This window comes from Paramisgurnus dabryanus, chromosome 10 (genome assembly GCF_030506205.2).
Source record: "Paramisgurnus dabryanus chromosome 10, PD_genome_1.1, whole genome shotgun sequence".
Classification (NCBI taxonomy): domain Eukaryota; kingdom Metazoa; phylum Chordata; class Actinopteri; order Cypriniformes; family Cobitidae; genus Paramisgurnus; species Paramisgurnus dabryanus.
Window position 1 is genome coordinate 22,505,925 of NC_133346.1, and position 18,972 is coordinate 22,524,896.

The window sequence follows — 18,972 nt, forward strand, 5'->3', positions numbered from 1 at the left end:
TTTGTTTGTTTGTTTGTTTGTTTGTTTTTGTTATTTTTTTTACAAAACAGAAGTGGGGAAAAGTGCTTACAGGTTACCTGTCTTAATAAATACAACAATGTAGAGGCCTGGTCCTCTATTCAGAACACTTGAGCATATTTCTTAGATTTAAGTTACAATTTCAGACTTTTCCCCTGGTCTCAGACCTGTACACAGATCTGATCTTTTAGTATACAATGTGTCTGCAGCAAGTATACAACATTCTTGCTCTCTGGTCACGGCTGAGGCTTATACGGCACACATGTATGGATACAACAATGAAACAGACACATTCGTCTCCCACACAAAGTTAAGACACCGCTTAAATAAAAATACATGTACATTTTCTTTACACATTTTTTTTTACATTTCACTGAAGTGCTCTTGTAATCTTTCTTATACTAAACGGCTGTTGTTTCTTTCTGACTTTCTTTTCTTGGCACAAAATGCTGTTTGTCATTTATCCTTTCTTTATCCTCATGTGGTTAGTATTGTTTTTCTCATTGTAAATGACTTTTTTTTTGTAAAAATCTTAATACTAAGATAAATGTTTTTGTAATTTATTTATGGCAACAGTAACTGCAATGCATTTAAAAAAAATAACTAGTAAAATCTGCAATTATTTTTAGAGAAGATCTCAAAGGTTTAGATGTCTTCAGGATCTTTGAAAACGTCGAAAATCCTTGAAAATCTTAAACTAAAACAAAAAATAATATGGCAAATTTCTTGCATCTGAAACCTTAAATAAAACAATTTATAACAAACCATCTGGTTTCCAAAGAGAATGTCAACAAGTAATTACGATCACAATTTGTTGTTATTTTTAAACTTTTCCCTAAAATGAATCAATTCAAGTATAAAATTAAAATGATTTGTATCAAAAAAGCTTGACTTTTTTTAAGCCTCGAATAACAGAGATGCTATAGCATTGCATTTCATGCTCTATAAATTTTGTCCTTAAATTTGGGAATCAAAAAGAAAGTAAAAAAGCATTACTCACTTCAAATCCATTAATCTAAGTAAAACATACATGTTTAATAATGGCACTAGGATTTTTTTTTTCACTTTTTAGCAAGGAAAAAATGATATAACATCTTACCACCTTGTCATTTTCCCCATCCACAGCTCTTAGCCTTTATTCCAATCTATATCTTTAACACTGATGCAGGTAACTTTACATTCCTTGTGTTTGCATTCATTCTCCAAAAGATCTGAGATGAATCTATCAGGAGAGAGGACGAACCAAGAGCACTTCTAGTCTTTGTACAGTGTTTTTTGTCCGAAAGTCCAGATTCTGGTCTCGATGACAAAAGTCTTAAATTCACAGGTCACAGATAAGTCTTTTCCGTAAATGAGCGTGACTGGATGCAGGTGAGTAAAATCCTGTCCAATGAAGCCAGAGAGGAAACAGTCTCTCTCCTTGGGAGTTCAAAGGTCAAGAGCATGAGGGACCGTGACCCTCTCCTTGAGCCAGATCCCACTTCTGGGGTCTGTGGAGGAGTGGACGGAAGTTTGGAGCATGAGGTCAGGGGTCACCGTGAGGCGGGGCGGTGGGGCGTTAGCGGCTTAGAGGGAGCTGGGGTAACGACATGGCTTGATGAGGGAGGCTCTGTGCAGTAAGCACGGAAAACGGATGACCTGCGAAACCAAAATAAACATGATGTTAATCTGATTGCGTAAATTTTAATTTTTATGATAAAATCTCAATTTAATATGTAGAGTCACATAAAAGACAAACAGTGGTAATGTCTTTTTGTTCATCCAATGGCAAATGTGTGGAGGATTTGGGAAAACTGTACGTTTTCAGATCACATTTAACTATAGAATATTTCTATCACTGTGTTAAGGATTACAGTTTAAATTTCAGCCTTAATCCCTTCAGACCCTCCGTCCACTGGAATGTACATCATATGTTTTGTGGTACAAAACAACAAAAATGCTGATCAACCAATCAAAATACGGCACATTGATTAAACGTGGGAAAAATCAGGTTTGAATGGGTTAAAAAAACATTTATGCATTGTCCATGTTTAAAAAAAAACACTCACTTTCGATGTACCCGTGCAGGGCCACCATGCGTGCTCTCTCAGGACTGCCGAAAGGGGAGTAATGCAGTTCATCGGGCAGTGAAGGGGGCATGCGGGCCTGAGGGTGTGATTGAGGTGGACCGCCGTGCTGTGGGGTGTGCTTTTTATGTCTCGCTCTGCAGTTTTGAAACCAGACCTAAAAAATATTAGAAAAATTATCTAATTAAAAAGTCTCTTTTTACTGCATTCTATTCGAGAATATGACCCAGGTATACTCATGTTTTGTTATTTACTGTATAATGTAAAGAACATTCTATGAAAAATATTACTTTAATATCTTTAATATGCACTTGAAATGAATATAAAATCAATGCTTGAGATCAAATGTTGATGCTCCTAAACTCATAAATTGATAATGAGACTTTAAACTGGATTTTACAAACAGGGTCACAAATAATCAGAAGAGAGTGAGAGAGAATGAAATGGTGTTTCGTTACCTGTATTACTCGTCTACTCAATCCGGTCATGTCTGCTAGTTTCTGAAGGGTTTGAGCGTCAGGGTTGTTGTCCTGGGCAAACTGCGCCTGCATTACCTGTTCATGCAATAAGTTTCACAGTTAATACTACATGTGTTTTATTTTTCTTTATGATTGTTTAGAAAATGACTATATAAAACACCAGTTTAGCTCATAAACTCTTGAAGATAAAGGTGTTACCAAAACAATTCTTAGCAGCAATACCATAGAAGAACCCAATTGAGTGATTCTCACGAAATTAGTCTTGTGGGGTGTCATGAAATATTTTGATAAAAAAGTAAATGCAAAGTAAAAGTATCAAAATAAGAAGCATACAGTTACAAACATCTTTTTATGTACTATTTTGCACATGATTTCAAATGACATCATACAAACCAATTTTGTTGTTTTTTACACATTTAAGGGGGAAATTTTCATTACCACAACGTGTCCATGACTGGATTTGGGTTCTTTGACATGGAAATATTTATAATTAAAAAAATCTAAAAAATAAAAAGTTTCAGTGCATGTTATACTATAAACATTTACAGTAAAGAAACATGTGGTATTTAGTGATCATTGGTAAATGTAGAGACAATAATAAGGAATATAAATGTGTCCAAGACCAATTTTCTCATCCTCCGCAACAATGTTCAATCATTGTTTAATCCCTCAAGGAACTAACATACAGTAACACAAAAAATTGTTGGAAGGGACATAATTGACTGTGACACTCAAGATGGCTACCAGGTAAGCAGTTCTTATTTTTTCTCTCCAGATAAAAGTTTAAAATTTTGTTTGTCAGAGTACCTAGACAACTTTTTAGTTCTCATTACCGAACATGAGTTTGTAAATGCATATATTTAATGTTATATCATGTTGCGGTAATGATAATTTTTGATAATGATAATCTAAAAAATGTAAATAATTCTATAGGAAATATTTTTTAAATCCTCTAAAAATAATGGTTATAGTGTAGGTCAGACCTTAATCTTATATTTGCAAAAAAAAAATTTGGCTTCAAGGGCTTTTAAAAAAATCTGATGCTGGACACCTTCTAAATCTAGATTTCCTGAGAATCACCCAATATGGTTCCGAAAAGAACAAATCGGCCAAAGTGATTTATTTCAGTCATTTCTTTTTATAGTCTAAAAAACCTTTATGCACTACAGAGAAACTTTTGTGGAACAGAGAGGATCTTCAGATGGTAAAGGTTATTTATGGTTCTTCTACGGCATTGTGTAGCATTGTGAAATATTTCAAGAGTGTAGGATTTCTCTTCAAATTTTGCATGTATTAGGGGCATTTCATTTGAAGAGTCATGATGGGAGGTAGTGTCTCAAAACTAAGAATGGGAAAATAGAAGATCTATGGAATATGAAATCAAAGAGTTTGTGAATCACTCAAAATAATAACTGTCTAGTAGTGACACTACCAAAAAACATTTATGCATCTGGCAGATGCTTTTATCCAAAGTGACTTACAAGCTATGCATTTTTTTTTATCAATATGTGTATTTCCTGGGTTCAAACACATGGCCTTTTACACTGCTATGCAATGCTCTACCACTAACTATACAGAAGCAGTATAAAGCTATACAAATAAAGCTATTAAAATAGTATGTTAAGTAGGGTAGGAATAATCTAATATAGCACCACCAGTTGCCAAATGTACACAAAAAACTCCAGAGATAGGATTTGCTGTCCAAAAGTCAACCACACACCTGCTGTTTAACAATAATGTGAATTATTTTCCACAATTACCTGCAGTTGCTCCGCTGTAAAGGATGTTCGTGCCCGTTTGGCCGGTTTTGGTTGACTGTCCTGTTCCGAGGGCACGGCCCCTTCTAGAGTAAGTCCACTTCCTGTGCAAAAACCAGGCAATTTAGTGATACTATAGAAAACGAGGAACCTCGTTATTCACGTATAACGAATCTGCGCACACTTACCACTCTCAGCGGCCCGCTTTAGGTTTTCCACCATGGTGTCGTAATGGATCCGACATAAAACTTTTTCCTCCACCAGTCCGAACTCCTCGCCTGTAGAAAGCTGACGTTTGCAGGAGAAACACGCAAAGCAGGCCAGATGGTAGGCGTTACCCCTGGCTCGCCGTACCCAGTCGCTGGCATAGATCTGCCGGCCACAGCGGGCACACTTTGTACCAAACCTACTGTGAGACAGAGAAAGGCTTGGGCATCAATACTTCATCCTTAAACTGTAGTGAATCAACGTTAAAACATGTTATAGGGTAATTTTATACTTGCCAATGTTACTAAAGCTCATAACCTAATGTGGTAATTCAGAGCTTAACAATAAGAATGGCCTAGAATCAGGGGATTGGAGGGCCATTCTTATTGTTAAGCTCTGCATTACCACACTATGTTTATAAGCTTTAGTATCATTGGCAAGTATCAAATTTGCATGGAAATGCGACTCTTGCCCGTCAGGGCAAGAGTTGCATTGCCATGCAAATTATTTTGACCCAGGATACCCAGCTGAAGTCATTTTTAGTGATTTACTGTTTTTTTACATACAATCATCCTACGTAATTTGAAAATCAAACTTTGATGCTCCTACTGTCTTCATTAGATTATGAGACTTTAGCCTGGATTTCACAGACAGGGTCATATTTAAATGTTTTTAAAAAGCTTTTTATTGAGTGCCATAATGACAGACAGAGATGGGACCAAGTCACACATGTGCAAGTCTCAAGTAAGCCTCAAGTCTGAACCTTCAAGTCTCAAGTAAGTCCCAAGTATTTTTTTTCTTGGGCAAGTCAAGTCAAGTCGAGTCACAGGCTATGTCAAGTCCTGTAGTAAGTCAAGTCAAGTCCAAGTCAAGTCACCTTATTATTTTAATTTTACCTGCAGAATCTTATCTTAATAAAGTGACAAGATATACAGTAAGTAACTATCAGTAAATTACAATAATTTGGATTTGCATTGTAAATACTCATGTTCAGTAAAATACATCTTGGAATCAAACAAAATTGTAACTTCATAAATTATTTATTTTTCACTTCTGCCAACCGTGTTTGAAATTTTCCACATTGAGTCCATAAAACAAATAACAGCTTAACATCCAACAGACCCCTCTCTGAACACCTCCCTCTCTCTCAAACACAGTTCACGTACAACATTAAACTTTGTTACATTTCTCCTCTCTCTCTCTCTCTCTCTCTCTCTCTCTCTCTCAAACATGTGCCCAGAAAAAACGAGCGCGTCGCATCTCTTCCGTTCGCGCGCCTAAATTTGAAATAACGAACTTGAGCGCGCAAAAGACGCGACATGTGAACCGCCCCTAACATTGTAGAATCAAGTAATTTTTCTCTGTGTGTGTGTTCAGGTGGCAAACTTGAAAAAGAAGTATTCAAAAATAAAAATAAGTATTTAAAAAAATAAATCAAAATTATTTTGCCCACATATTTGTCCCCAACACAGAATGATGAGGGCTACATTAGCTATTATTACATTAGCTAACTACCAACTAACCAGATATTAACAAATTGACAAGCACTTACTGGGCATAATGGCTCTTTAAAGAGTAACTAAACCCTAAACCAACTTTTTTTAGTTAATGATCTGTAAGAATGATGCTTTATTAGTGCTGTTCATTGATTTTAGTAAGTTTTTTGACATTTGGATATAAAGTGTTTCAATACTACAATATATGGTGTAAAAACGTCTGAGTGCTGCCCTCTTCAGGTTGAACGGTGGCTACTGCAGTTGAATTTTCCTATTGGATGTTGGGTCCAAGAAATAACTCGTGACGTAAGCAGGTTCAAGCTCACCACGCCCTTGTTACGATCTCACCACACACTTAGTTCGTCCCCTCTATCTCCGTTGGGATCTGCCCACTTTTCTTGCATTTTTCAAATATTGCAGTGGGTGGAGTCAGGCTCTGACCAGGGGTTTAGTTACGCTTTAAATGACGACCAAAATTGGAGGTTGCCTTCTGGCTGCTTGTGATTTTAATGTTGCATGTCTTGCAAAGCACTGTTCGTCTTTTGCAATCTTGTTGAAGCCAAAAGCGATGACCCTCCGTACCCCTCCGGCTGACATGTTGATATCTGATCTAAGTGGGCGTGGTGTGCGTAAGGTACGAGAGGGCATGACGAATGATAGTGTCGTGATTCAGTCATGACATTCTCAGCCTGCGCTCCAGCTGGGTCGACTTTATTTTTTAAAAGAATTTATATATTTTATATTCAAACTGAAAACATGATGTGATTAACACTCAAGTCATTCAAGTCATCGTGTCTCAAGTCAAGTCAAGTCCCGAGTCTTTAACTTCAAAGTCCGAGTCGAGTCTCAAGTATTTTATTTTTTGTCAAGTCAAGTCACAAGTCACAAAAATAGCGACTCGAGTCGACTCGAGTCCAAGTCACAAGTCCCCATGTCTGATGACTGAAAACAGGCTTACCTGTTTACCATAAAAAACTGTTAATTTTTTGTTGACAAAGAATCATAACATATAGAAAACATAACATATATTGCTTAAGAAACAAAACAACTGCCTGCTAAATATGAATTAACATGTATTAAAAATTACTTTCGTTTTCCTCACAAAAAGCTCTTATTGGCAAAAACAATACAGATACTAGACTGAACCGTGTCCAGAAAGATAACCCCTAAACCTGTCTGACACGGTTGTAAAATGTTCAGTCCAAACAAATTACTAATAATCGTATGAGCCACAGGTTGAGAGGAAATAAACTGAGCTGATAGGATCCACAAACCCTGTTTTGATTTAATCCAACAAAGTGTGTATCACATGTACACACTGAGGAAAATATACAAAAGCTTTCACTGGGATGGTACCCTTATAAAAGGTCCTAATATATCATGTAGGTGCAGATATATGTGAGGTACTACTATGTACTCTTTTGGTACAAAGGTGGACTTTCCGAAAGGATACCACAGCTTTTGAAGCTTTTATCTGAGAGCGTTTTAGTACTTCTATTTTTAATCATTACAAAATTTCACTGTAATTACATGATAAAGATAATGCATTTTATTCAATATGCTATATATTGTTAAATTATATTTTATTATATTATAAATATGGTCATTTAATTATATATTACTTATTTAATTATATTACCTACAATTTGGCCATTTACAGTGCATGCATTTTGTGTCTTTAAAACTTTATAAGTAAAGAAACTAATATAATTACATTTTAAATTAAAATGTAAAAATCTTCCATTGATGTCCCAAAATGTTAATCAACAGCAACAGTGTCATTGCAAGATTTGCATGACGAATTGTGATTGGTCTTTCCTTGCATTTATTTAAGCATTTAAAAAAATACAATGTCACATATTATCTTTCTCTTCCCTGTAAAACTATTCTGCCTTAAAAGTTTGTTTAATCTAATTAGCTTTGAAATTCATTTCAACTTACTATTTTAAATATTGACAAGCGATAAGTTGCCATAACTTAATAAGTTAAAGTAACATAAACAATATGTTGATATAATCTACTGATCAAATCAGTACCGATAGCACACATATTACACAGAGCACAGTATGAAAGCCTAAAACCTCAGCTTGTGTACAACTTTATTTTTCACTGCATTCGTATTGCATTGCATCATCAGATATTTTTCAAAGTGCAAATATAGTTTGCATGTTGAGTTAAAATTCCTGATTCCTAAATTTATTCCCAGCCAACTGCAATTTATACACAAACCCTGCATTTTTAGGAGCTATGCAGACATGTACAGTAGTTTATAGTATCTCCCTTGTTATTCTGTGCCCGACATGATAAACAATTGTACAGTTATGCAAACAAACAACAAATATACAAAGCCTGCAGTAATAAACTCTGATTATCAGGTGCTATTTCGACCGGCCACGTTTGGCTCGATTGCTTTTTGACCCAGACATCACATTTAGGTGACCAAAGAGGGTTTCTGTGCTCCACTGTTGAGCAGACCAACCTGGCTAGAAGCAGAGACTCGGGCTAATGCTCTGCAGATGGCAAGTCATGGCCCCCTTTTTGCCCTGAATCTGAGCCCCCCATGCCTCCCCCCATCACCACGCCTCTGTCATTGGGAACTCTTGTGTAAACAAAGTGTCGTACACAACCCCCTCTGACTGCAAAAAAATCGTGGGATATCAAGATAGCCAGTTTGGCCATGTTTCACCCGTCTGTACTACTGAAGAATGATGACACCGGGCCAGCTCGCTGAAATCCCCACAGTGGGGCCCCTGGGGCCATCCAGTGGGAATGACATCATAGCCGCCATGCAGGGAACTTGATGGGGCTCAGGGAAACAAAAATTATTTTTGCCTCTTTGCTCGAAGATACTACCTTACTATTTCCCTTTAGTCAACAACTCCAAATGTTACAATTCACCGCCTTTCCAAGGCAAAAATTCGAATTCAGTTATTTGTCTTTTATAAATAAAAAGTAAATTTTACTGTATGCACTTAAAAAAATAATCTTGGCCAGAATTTATAGAAAACTTTATAGTGCCAAAAAGCATGACAAGCACTTTTTATTATTGCTCACAAGTATTACAACACCAACTCCTACAAAGCTTATGCTACCTGAATATAACCCTGTTTCTCTTTTGCAACACTGATTTTGGAAAGTATTTTTCCTATCTTTGGAAGTCAGTGGGTGCTGTCAACTGTGTGCTCATCATTATAAAAATATTTTCTTTTGTATTCAACAAAAGAGGCTCATACAGGTATAAAACAACACAAGGGTCAGTGAATGGTGACATAATTTTAATCTTTGAGTAAATTATCCCTTTAAATTGTATTTAGCAATAAATAAACTAAATTAAATTAATACATGTTAAGGTGTTACTTTACTTGTTGCTTCAATCTGATTAGGCAATTTTGGTGTCCATATATACTTGTAAAAGTGTTAACCTGTATGGTTGTAAAATAGATGGTCTCTGCCAATCACCACTTAAGGAGGATGAGACAGTCGAAAAAACAAAACCAAACCTGAATCGAAATCCTTGAGAAATATTTACCTTCCTCTTACATAGCCTACAAAATATTGTTACAAAAGGCACGCCTCATGTGTTGATGCCTGCAAAAAGTATTCAAAGGACTTTCTGTGTACATTGCGCACGATATTCTTGACAGCATAATTCCAGACAAAGAATACAATGTTTGAGTAATGATGCATTTCAGACATGTGTTTAGAGGAGAAACATTGCGGAACAGAGCTGAAACCTCGCATGGCACTTCATCTACCGCAAAAAGGCCATAAAAATCTTAAAGGGGATTTTTCTGTGTCGTTTAGATCCGCATGTCCGTGCGTTGTTCTGCTTATTTTAAAATAATTTCTGTCATGCACATCGTACTTGGCGAGTTTCACTCACCATCAAAAAATTCACCTTCAGCACTTTTGTAGAGATACACATTTTTAAATAAAATTTTCAACTAAGCACTGCGTCAAAAAATTGGGTTATATTAAAAAAAATTTATATTTGACCCAATAATGGGTTAAAACTGCAGCATTTTGGGTTGAAACAACCCATCTTAGGTTAAATTACAACCCAATGGGCTGGGTTCGTACCTTTTGACTGGGTTGAAAATAATAACCCAGCATTTTTAAGAGTGTGTATTATAATCTGCATAAATCTTTCTCTCACAACAAGAAGACCAATACAGAAAATGTTATGCAATTTGAAAAGTTTTAGTGCTGTTAGCTAAGACAGAACTGTTACTGTCCCTCACACCCATGGTTTTGGAAAACCCTTAACCCTAAGTATCAAATTCAACATGCAACAGCACTGTTTTTCATGCAGACATAAATTAAAGTTTAAATCATGTGACTTGATGAATAGATGTGTATTACGTTTCTAAGAAATCAGACTGGTGGACAACACATTTATATAGGCTATAAAAACAACCATTTAACCCATTAGTAACCACCTGAAACACATAACAACACCGTAGCAACCACCGACAACATCCTATAATGGCGGTGAGTTTAGTACGAGCGATAACCATCCCCCATTTCCTGAAAATCTGCAAGAATTTAGTGTTGAATATGTAGAGAATTAATCACTTTTGGATTACATTACATTTATGCGTTTTGCAGACGCTACTATCCAAAGTGACTTACAAGCGGCATATTTTAATCATTACTGTATGTGTGTTCTCTGGGAATTGAACTCCTTCTTTCAAACGTATATATCCAGTCCAGAAAAAACACATTTCATCCCTTTACTGTCATATCAGGCACATGCCGCACACCCAAATGTTTTTCCCACATACTCCGCACAGGTTACACAAAAAGTCTTCTATGTACACACAAGCCATTAGAGTACGTCATCTCCTTCCCCAAATCTACCAATCTTCGGTCCACAAGAACCCACTGGGGTTACTGCTTTACTCCATCACTCTGTCCTTATCCTTCGGTTCCTGCGTTTAACAGCCTCTGCTGACTTCATGTGTGGCCTGATCTGATGCTCACGCTTTTGCAGTCGTTTTTTTTTTGTGCGTGTAGGTACGGTCTCTGACCTTCACCGCCAGATCTTCGGCCATACCTCCACCCCCACCTCTCAGGCACGCAGGCTAAGCCCACTTTGATTTCCTGCAATTACACTCTATTAGAGAAACTGTCAGTCTGGCCTAGATGAGAAGCGGACATAAATGAAACATATCTCCTTGTGTTTTTTTTGTTGCAAGAAATCAATGGAAATCCATTTCCTGTGAAAGCGAATATTGGCCGTCTTGTAAAGAAGCTTTGTAGCAACACAAAAACAATCCAGCTGCCAAAAAATAAACTGATTCAGATCGGTCTGTGCTGAAGATACACAAACATCTCTCAACATCTACCTGGGTCATTTCTATGCGGTACATTTTCGTGACCTCATCATATGTCTTAATTCGATAAAACTTAACATTTTGAATCATATTAATTCGTTTTCTTAATCTTCTTTTATTGAGGTAGATGTTGCTATGTTTGCTATGCACTGCTTTTTAAAATAGTGTTCAATGAGAACATTTCAAAGAAATATGTCATTAAATTACAACACAAGCATAACCATAGGGCACTGTGTATGATAAAGACATATAATGGCCATCTCAGTGTCACACCATCTGACCATTTTTATCAAAGTTAATTTTTGTCACCTTGTCTGTGAAATCCGGATTAAAGTTTTATCATCTCATAATAGGATTTTGATTTAATTTCACATTTACTGGGTCAATATTAAAGATATTAAGGTTATATTTTCACAGACTGACTGTTCTTTATGTCATTATGATTTAACATGACAGGGTGATAATTTTAGATAATTTCATAGCAAAATTATATAAAAAGGTCACAGTGAGGCACAATGAATACATTTGCACCATGACATTAACTATCATCAGTAACTGCAGGTTAAGACTAAACATGTTTATGTCCAGATCTATAAATATACAGAATTAATGCTGTTTAGGATCCTCGGTACTAAAACGATTCTAGCACATTATATAAAGCTGAAAACCACTCACAACGTCCTGCCACTTGTATACTCCCTTTAAAAAAAAACACTTATCCTCCTTTCTCTATTCTGAGGGAAAGTGCTTTCTTGGCTTCGGTGTTTCAACAACCGTTTGCTGAGGACTTCAACAAGAGTCAGTGCCACTACAGAAGAAAACATGTGTTCACGTGATCATTAAACTTAACTCCACAAGCTTGGAGCTATTACTGTATCTTTGACAGAGCCAACATGAATACATCATAGAGTCAATCACAATGCTGCTGCAGGGCATTCCTGCGACTGCATGGAAATAAAAAAAAGAAACACAATGATTAACTGTGTATTTAGTAATGAGAAAACCATCATAGATCCATGTGGTTGCTTTTTATAAAATACAAAACTAAAGAGAAATGTGATATAGTATAAAACAAAGTGCTTTAGCTTTCTATCTATTTTTGTATAGTGTATAAGTGTACATTTCCTGTAAATATATAAAATACTAAATATTGAAAATATATTTACTTTTTAAGAAGCAAAGTTCCTTTGAATTAACATAATGTATTTTTGTAGCTCAGTAATAAAGCATTCGGTTAGCAGCAAAAGAACCCCACACTTTATGATACCTAATGCGCAGTAAATCGGATAAAAGCATCTGCCAAATGCATAAATGTCAACATTAAACATGCAAATCACAGCAGCTTTAAGGTCAATTAAAGGAAACATGAATAATATTACTATTTGTATGATAATTAATAATAATAAAATAATATACATTCAAAAACTTGACAAAGGTGTACAACTTTATCATCATGTATTTAACCAGCATCAATAAAGGTGCAATGGCTAATTTTGTTGCTGCAAAATTCCGTTGTACTAAACCGCAACTGGCCATCTTGAGAATATGGTTTCCTCTACACTAAGATCTATAAAATAATCACCAATAAAATCCCTGTTTTGCGGCATGTTACCATTTCTAATTTCACACACCCAAAGTTATCAAGCAGCCACTAAGACATCCCGACATCTCTCAACTGTTGCTCACTGAAGATCAGAGTATTGATTCACCATCTTCTGGAGTATCTCTTCAGATTATTGGTCTTAACATAGAAAACAAAGCCTCTCTTGCAACACAGCATTGACATCTTAAAGGGCCAGTCATTTACATTGACAGGCAATAAGCAGGGGAGGCTGGCCAATATCATACAACCATTCACAGGCCTTGCTGAGTGCTCTGCAATCATGGCATATCTCAATCCTTCTACCCTCAATGCAGTTCCACAGCTTTTCCTGCCTGGATCTCCCTCTTTCAATGCCTCCCTGTAAGCATATTACTGACTCTCACCAGAGGCTGATACTGTCTATTCAATTGTTTAACTTGTCCTTAATGCTTTCATTTGCAGCCAGGGAAATAGTTCCTAGAAACTAGCAGTACCATTAGACTTTTTATAGCAGGAGATATTTTAACAATCAAATGGGTAATTATGGCAACGATTAAGACTTCTCCTTAAAATCCTATTTGAATCTATTTTTGGCAGTAAGATAATAAAAAAAACATCAGATCGATTATTGTACTGTATTTAATGACAATAAGCTGTAATTTTGTTTGTTTTGGTTTAGACTAAGTTTATGTTTACTTTAATTTTATTGAAAGCACCATACTGAAACAAAGCAATAAAGAAGCCAAACTACTAATCTCTTTATTTTTAAACTAATGGACAAACTATTTGTTATAGGTAGGCATATATAAAATATTTCTAATAAATTGATTTTAAAAGGTCGCCAGTTTTGATGTTGCAAAATTTTTAGGTTGATCATATAATTGTTGATCAAAAAAAAAAAAAAATGTGATCATATAAATTGTAAAAAATAAATTGTTTTCATGGCTTTGTCATGCAGAGAACATATCTGAAGAAACGAAGAAATTTCGATTTTGACACAACAATACGCAACACTCAACGCAACATCACTTGTGAGCAAATAATACCTTAGCATTTTTTTATTATATTTCGTTATTATATACAGATATTTTTTTGAGGACAGAAAGTGAAAAACTTACCCTACCTGAAATAATCCATTTTACAAAAGATTTCCTTGTTTTTAATGTAGCAGCTGCTGTGCTGTCGTAGTGAAGTTCTGCAGACTGAACACTCCAGACATCTCACGTGCCAAATCAAATTATTAACCTGTAATAAACAAAGCAGGTGATATAATAATAACACTAATAATAATAATAATAATACAGTGTGTTATATAATAGTAATTACGTTAGGTCTAAATGTGTGATTAAAGTTAGCATTGTAAATGCTATTTAAAATGCTGTAAAATAAATAGGTTAAAACGTACACACGTACGCACAGTGGTAAAAGCAAAATGTATAGGCCCATATGATTATAATATGATTATCTCAATGTAAAATTTATACCAGTTGACCTGCGTTCACTTTATGTAAAATTGAGTTAAATTTAATTTACAATGCATTATTATTTTATTGAATTTTAAGCGTAAATAATTTTTAAACATAAATTGGTTTATAAATCGAACAAATTGTAAATAACATGATTATACATTTTAACATTACTATTAAAATAAAGAAAGTTATCTTTACAATTTTTGGAGTAATATGTAGTGTAATTATTTTAATGTTAAACTAGTATAATAATTTTTTAGAGATTCTCTGAGTAAAAAAATCAAAGGCATTGCAACGGGTGAGGGATCTGACAATCTACAAAGAAACAGTCTAAAATTGTTCATCCTGGCCGAACTGTAAAAGGGTCTAAACTCACACGCATGGTTTTATGAGTTTCCGCAAAAAAAGCCAAACAGAGAGGAATCGCGAGCTGATCCTAGCACACGCACTTCCTGATAAACAAGCAGCACGCGAGTACACGCGCGAGTGCAGGGCAGTGATACTGTCTCAACAATGTCAAAAAACAAATAATGTGGGCAAAATAGCAAATTAATCGTTTTAGGGAGAAAACTAAAAACCGCAGAAAACATATCACTGGATTCAAATATTCATAAAATATTTAAAAAATATTCGCAATTACTAAACTCAAATGTTCTGTTGAGATTAACTTACATGTTTTTTATGTTTGGGTTTGGAGAAACCCCATGATGCACGGGTAAAATAACTAATTTTAAGATAAACCTTTTTTCCCTTTAAATTCTTTTAATGTGCTACTTTGACCCATTTGAATGTAAAATAGTATTTAAGCTTTAATGCTCGTAATTTAAAAGATGCTATAGAACAATACAATTAAATTAAAAAACCTAACAAGAAATGTATTACTATTTTGGCCTGTAAAAAAAATGCCTTTGCTTTTAAACATATTTATAGGCTACCAGATTTTTCATAAACAACAAAATAAAGTACATTGCGGATGGAGGACAATTAAATATATATTTTTATTATTATTTGTATCAGGTTAAAACTGTGTTTATACTCAAGTTCTTAAAACATTAGAAAACATCATATTCATACTCTCAATATTATATATAAATTATATTAAATGTTCTTAAAGCTTTTAGAATGACTTTGGGGTGTCCCTTACCCCAAACAGTATAATTATTAATTCATAAACAATAAATCTTAAATTAAATTAATACTTTAGTTCAGACTAAATCCCAGCAACTGAAAACTTTTACAAAAGTCATGCTCTTGGTCAATAGACTAATATTATATAACACAATTCACTCGTCACATAAGATGACACACTCACACAGACACACACGCCTTCGTACCTTCAGCAGATATCTGTCCAAGATCTCAAGTCCACAGCTCGCGCACACGTTCTTCCCGGTGGACGGAACGGAGGAGGCGGTGGATGTGGGCGAGCAGATGGACGGAGTTGAAGGAGGACTGGGCGAAGAGCGCGTATCGTCTTTCTCCATATTAGACCTGTGTGATTCTCCGTCGGAGTGTGACTGCAACAGTGATATCAAAGAATTAACACAAAACAGACATTTATATAAAACTTTATGAGCTGCATTTAACATTTATAGTTTAGATGTATTTCGTTTTAATTAATATTTCATTTTGAGGGTTGTCAATTCATAAAAGCTATAGAACTTCAGTTTGCAGAACTATTTCAAATCCGATTTCATATGCATTTCTCCATAAGCTAATGTGAAATATTATGATGCATTAAAAAGCAAGTGCTGTGTTTTGAAGGCCCCTATTGGAAAGACAAAACGCACCACTGCGGAGACACAAAAATAAAGGATTATTGTTGGAAACACTCACCATTGCGTGTCCGTGTTGACTGTCCACGCAGCGTGATGCTCCCGGTGTGCTTTGTGAATCTGGCGAGATCACCTAGAAAACAGAAGCCACAGTCAACCCACGGGTCTCCATCTCAGGCATCTCATCTCTCCGAGACATCGTTCCCCCTGCTCTATATATGTGGCCAAAACAATAAAAACGCTTTTAACAGTGCATTGAGAGCCTCGCAACAAAAACTCACTGTTTTAATGAAGCGATTTCAATTTGGATTGATTTTTTTCCCGACACTTAACCCGTGCCTCTTCCCATAATCGCATTTTCACGCAATCCAGGGAGCTGAAAAAAATAAACTACCTGCAATTACAAATAGCTTGAAATGCTCGCGATAAGAGGACCCCAGAGTGTCAATTTCAACTGCCAATCAGGCAAAGCGACGGGCCACCCAAAGAATTGCAAATTTGATTTTTAATGGCAGTAATTAAAATCTAATTTTTCCTCCGCAGACTTGGCATGTGAAGAGGGTGGACCGCAAATCACACTATTCATAATAGATCCTGATTCTCATGACATCACTTTAAGGTGAAGATGTTACAGGCTCTGGATGATGATAAAGAGGGGACTTGTGCAACGAGATTTCACACTGAGCAACATGTTGGCATTGTCACAAAGCCATTTCGTTTGTGTAACTCGTATTTTCATCAAATACATGAATGTCATGCAGAAGAAAGACGTGGTGGTATTAAATGTCTTACCTGTTTTGTGGGAATTCCTTCGGATAGAAATTGATTTCCCTCTGATAGAGGGGCCAAAACCTCATTTTTCCAATACATGAAAAAGCCCAGAAACCACGGCGATTTTTGATAAAGTTAACCCCCTCTTTGCGTATCCTCAAGATGCAAGCTCTTTGCCTTTTGTGTATGTTTATCCAGTGCGCACTGGATGCGCGGTCAATTTCGGTGTAATATCAACCCAGTTCACTCTTTCCTTTATAAAAGTCAATAAATAACGACAGTCCTGTAAAAAAAACAACTCTGTGAAATCTAAAAAAGTCTTCACTTTGGTAATACGTGAGTAAACCGGACCAGATGCGGCCGAGCGCACGCAGTTCGTCAGGACGCCTTATTCAGAACTGTTTGCAGGATATTTCCTACGACTTTTCCTCTCTTTTGGGATGCAGTTGTTTGAGTACAGGAAGTGGAGAAAATTAAGGGGCTGGCAGGTTTTGCTCCTGCTCTCCTCATAGGCAGTCTCTGAAAGTTTGCAGATCAGAGGGGAGGGAAGACGACGTACTGCACATGGGAGTTTGTGAGAATGGTTTATGTATCGAAATGTCGTGATACAGGATACAGAGACCTTGCATTATGCATGATGCTTTTGAATTGTCTGATAAGGAAAAAATGAATCAAATATTTCAATAATAATAATTAAAGAAAAACAAGTCTACAATTAATTAAAGCATGCAATTGTATTATTTTTCTAAGTATTGCATTTTTAGCACATTTAAGTTAAAAAAAGAGACGCACAAGCCTTGAATGTAAAATACGTAATATGCATTACCTTCCACTTCATATAATACATGCCTACATCACGTATTATTCATTATTGTCGGCGACATATTTTAACATTTATTAATTTTGCATTCACGATCGTCTGTTATAATTATTAAGCTTAATTACGCATGGTTTCAGAATTTTGTATTCATTAGATTTGATCCTATAAATGTATTTTGTTTCGTTACACAGATTGCAAACTCTGTTCACTTTGTTTATTTTGAAAATGTTACCAAAGATTGAAGTATATGAATACTCATTAATCAGGAGCATCACGTTGCAAAAACAAATTACTTTAATTTTATTTGTTTAAAGATCCTGTTCAAGCAATATAATGTGAAATATAGCAGCAACATCATGTTAAGGTAGCTTATATTTATAACGTCTAAATGTACTCTATATGTATCATTTAAATTAAAATATTTGTATGCAAATTATTTTGCAAACTATACGAGAGTTTTATATTTTATTTGAAAGGGTTCAAAATTGTAATGAGAGAAAGAAACTCTCAAGTCTAAAAGCGGCATGCTGTTATTTTGTTGGGGAGAACAGTGAAGAAAAATCCAATGCAATCAAATATTCAGGTACACTTCTCCGCTTATGCTGTTGCACAATGGAGGTGTAACGATTGTGCGCCTGTATATAATATCATAAAGCAGTTTGCCTAAGAATAGAAAAAAGGTTTAGGCTATATGTGCATAAAAAGACATACAGGAAAACATTCAGATCTGATGAGGAGAGAACAGAATAAAAAGTTTGAGTATTACTTGATTTTCAATCGGCAATTTAAAACAAACAAACAAACAAACAAACAAATCGAATTTATGACTGAAATGTCGATTTGTATCACTTTCGTTTGAGATTCATATTCACCAACAGTATTTTCTGTAATTCTCTCAACATTATAAATGTTAGATTTTTACGTAACCAACCTTACTTTTATGTCTCAATGTTATATGTTAAAACAATAAATTAAAGCATGCAAAGTTAATTTAACCGGTTATTTTGTCAGAGATTTAAATTCAGTTAGATGCACAATAATGCGATTTTAAAACCGAATCAGTCTTATTTTTAAATTAGGCATATTTAAGGGTTTAACAGGTAGGCTATTAAATATTTTAATGCAGCCCACGCCAGACTAGACGTCTAATATTATTCAACGTATTCTTATATAAAATAAAGATATTACGCCTCCTA

At 35.3% G+C, this 18,972-nt stretch overlaps 1 protein-coding gene across 1 annotated transcript; it reads right to left on the minus strand.

Annotated features, from left to right (window-relative positions):
* Nucleotides 1-6: 6 nt before the first annotated feature.
* On the minus strand, nucleotides 7-17,366 carry lhx6a (LIM homeobox 6a). Its single transcript, XM_065290300.1, has 9 exons — nucleotides 16,978-17,366; nucleotides 16,247-16,318; nucleotides 15,745-15,927; nucleotides 14,065-14,186; nucleotides 4,509-4,729; nucleotides 4,324-4,424; nucleotides 2,543-2,638; nucleotides 2,067-2,241; nucleotides 7-1,656 (listed from the first exon to the last, which is right to left on the minus strand). Exons 1-9 carry the CDS (start codon nucleotides 17,053-17,055, stop codon nucleotides 1,577-1,579), a joined length of 1,128 nt encoding a protein of 375 aa, XP_065146372.1. The 5' UTR covers nucleotides 17,056-17,366; the 3' UTR covers nucleotides 7-1,576.
* Between the last annotated feature and the right edge of the window lie 1,606 nt (nucleotides 17,367-18,972).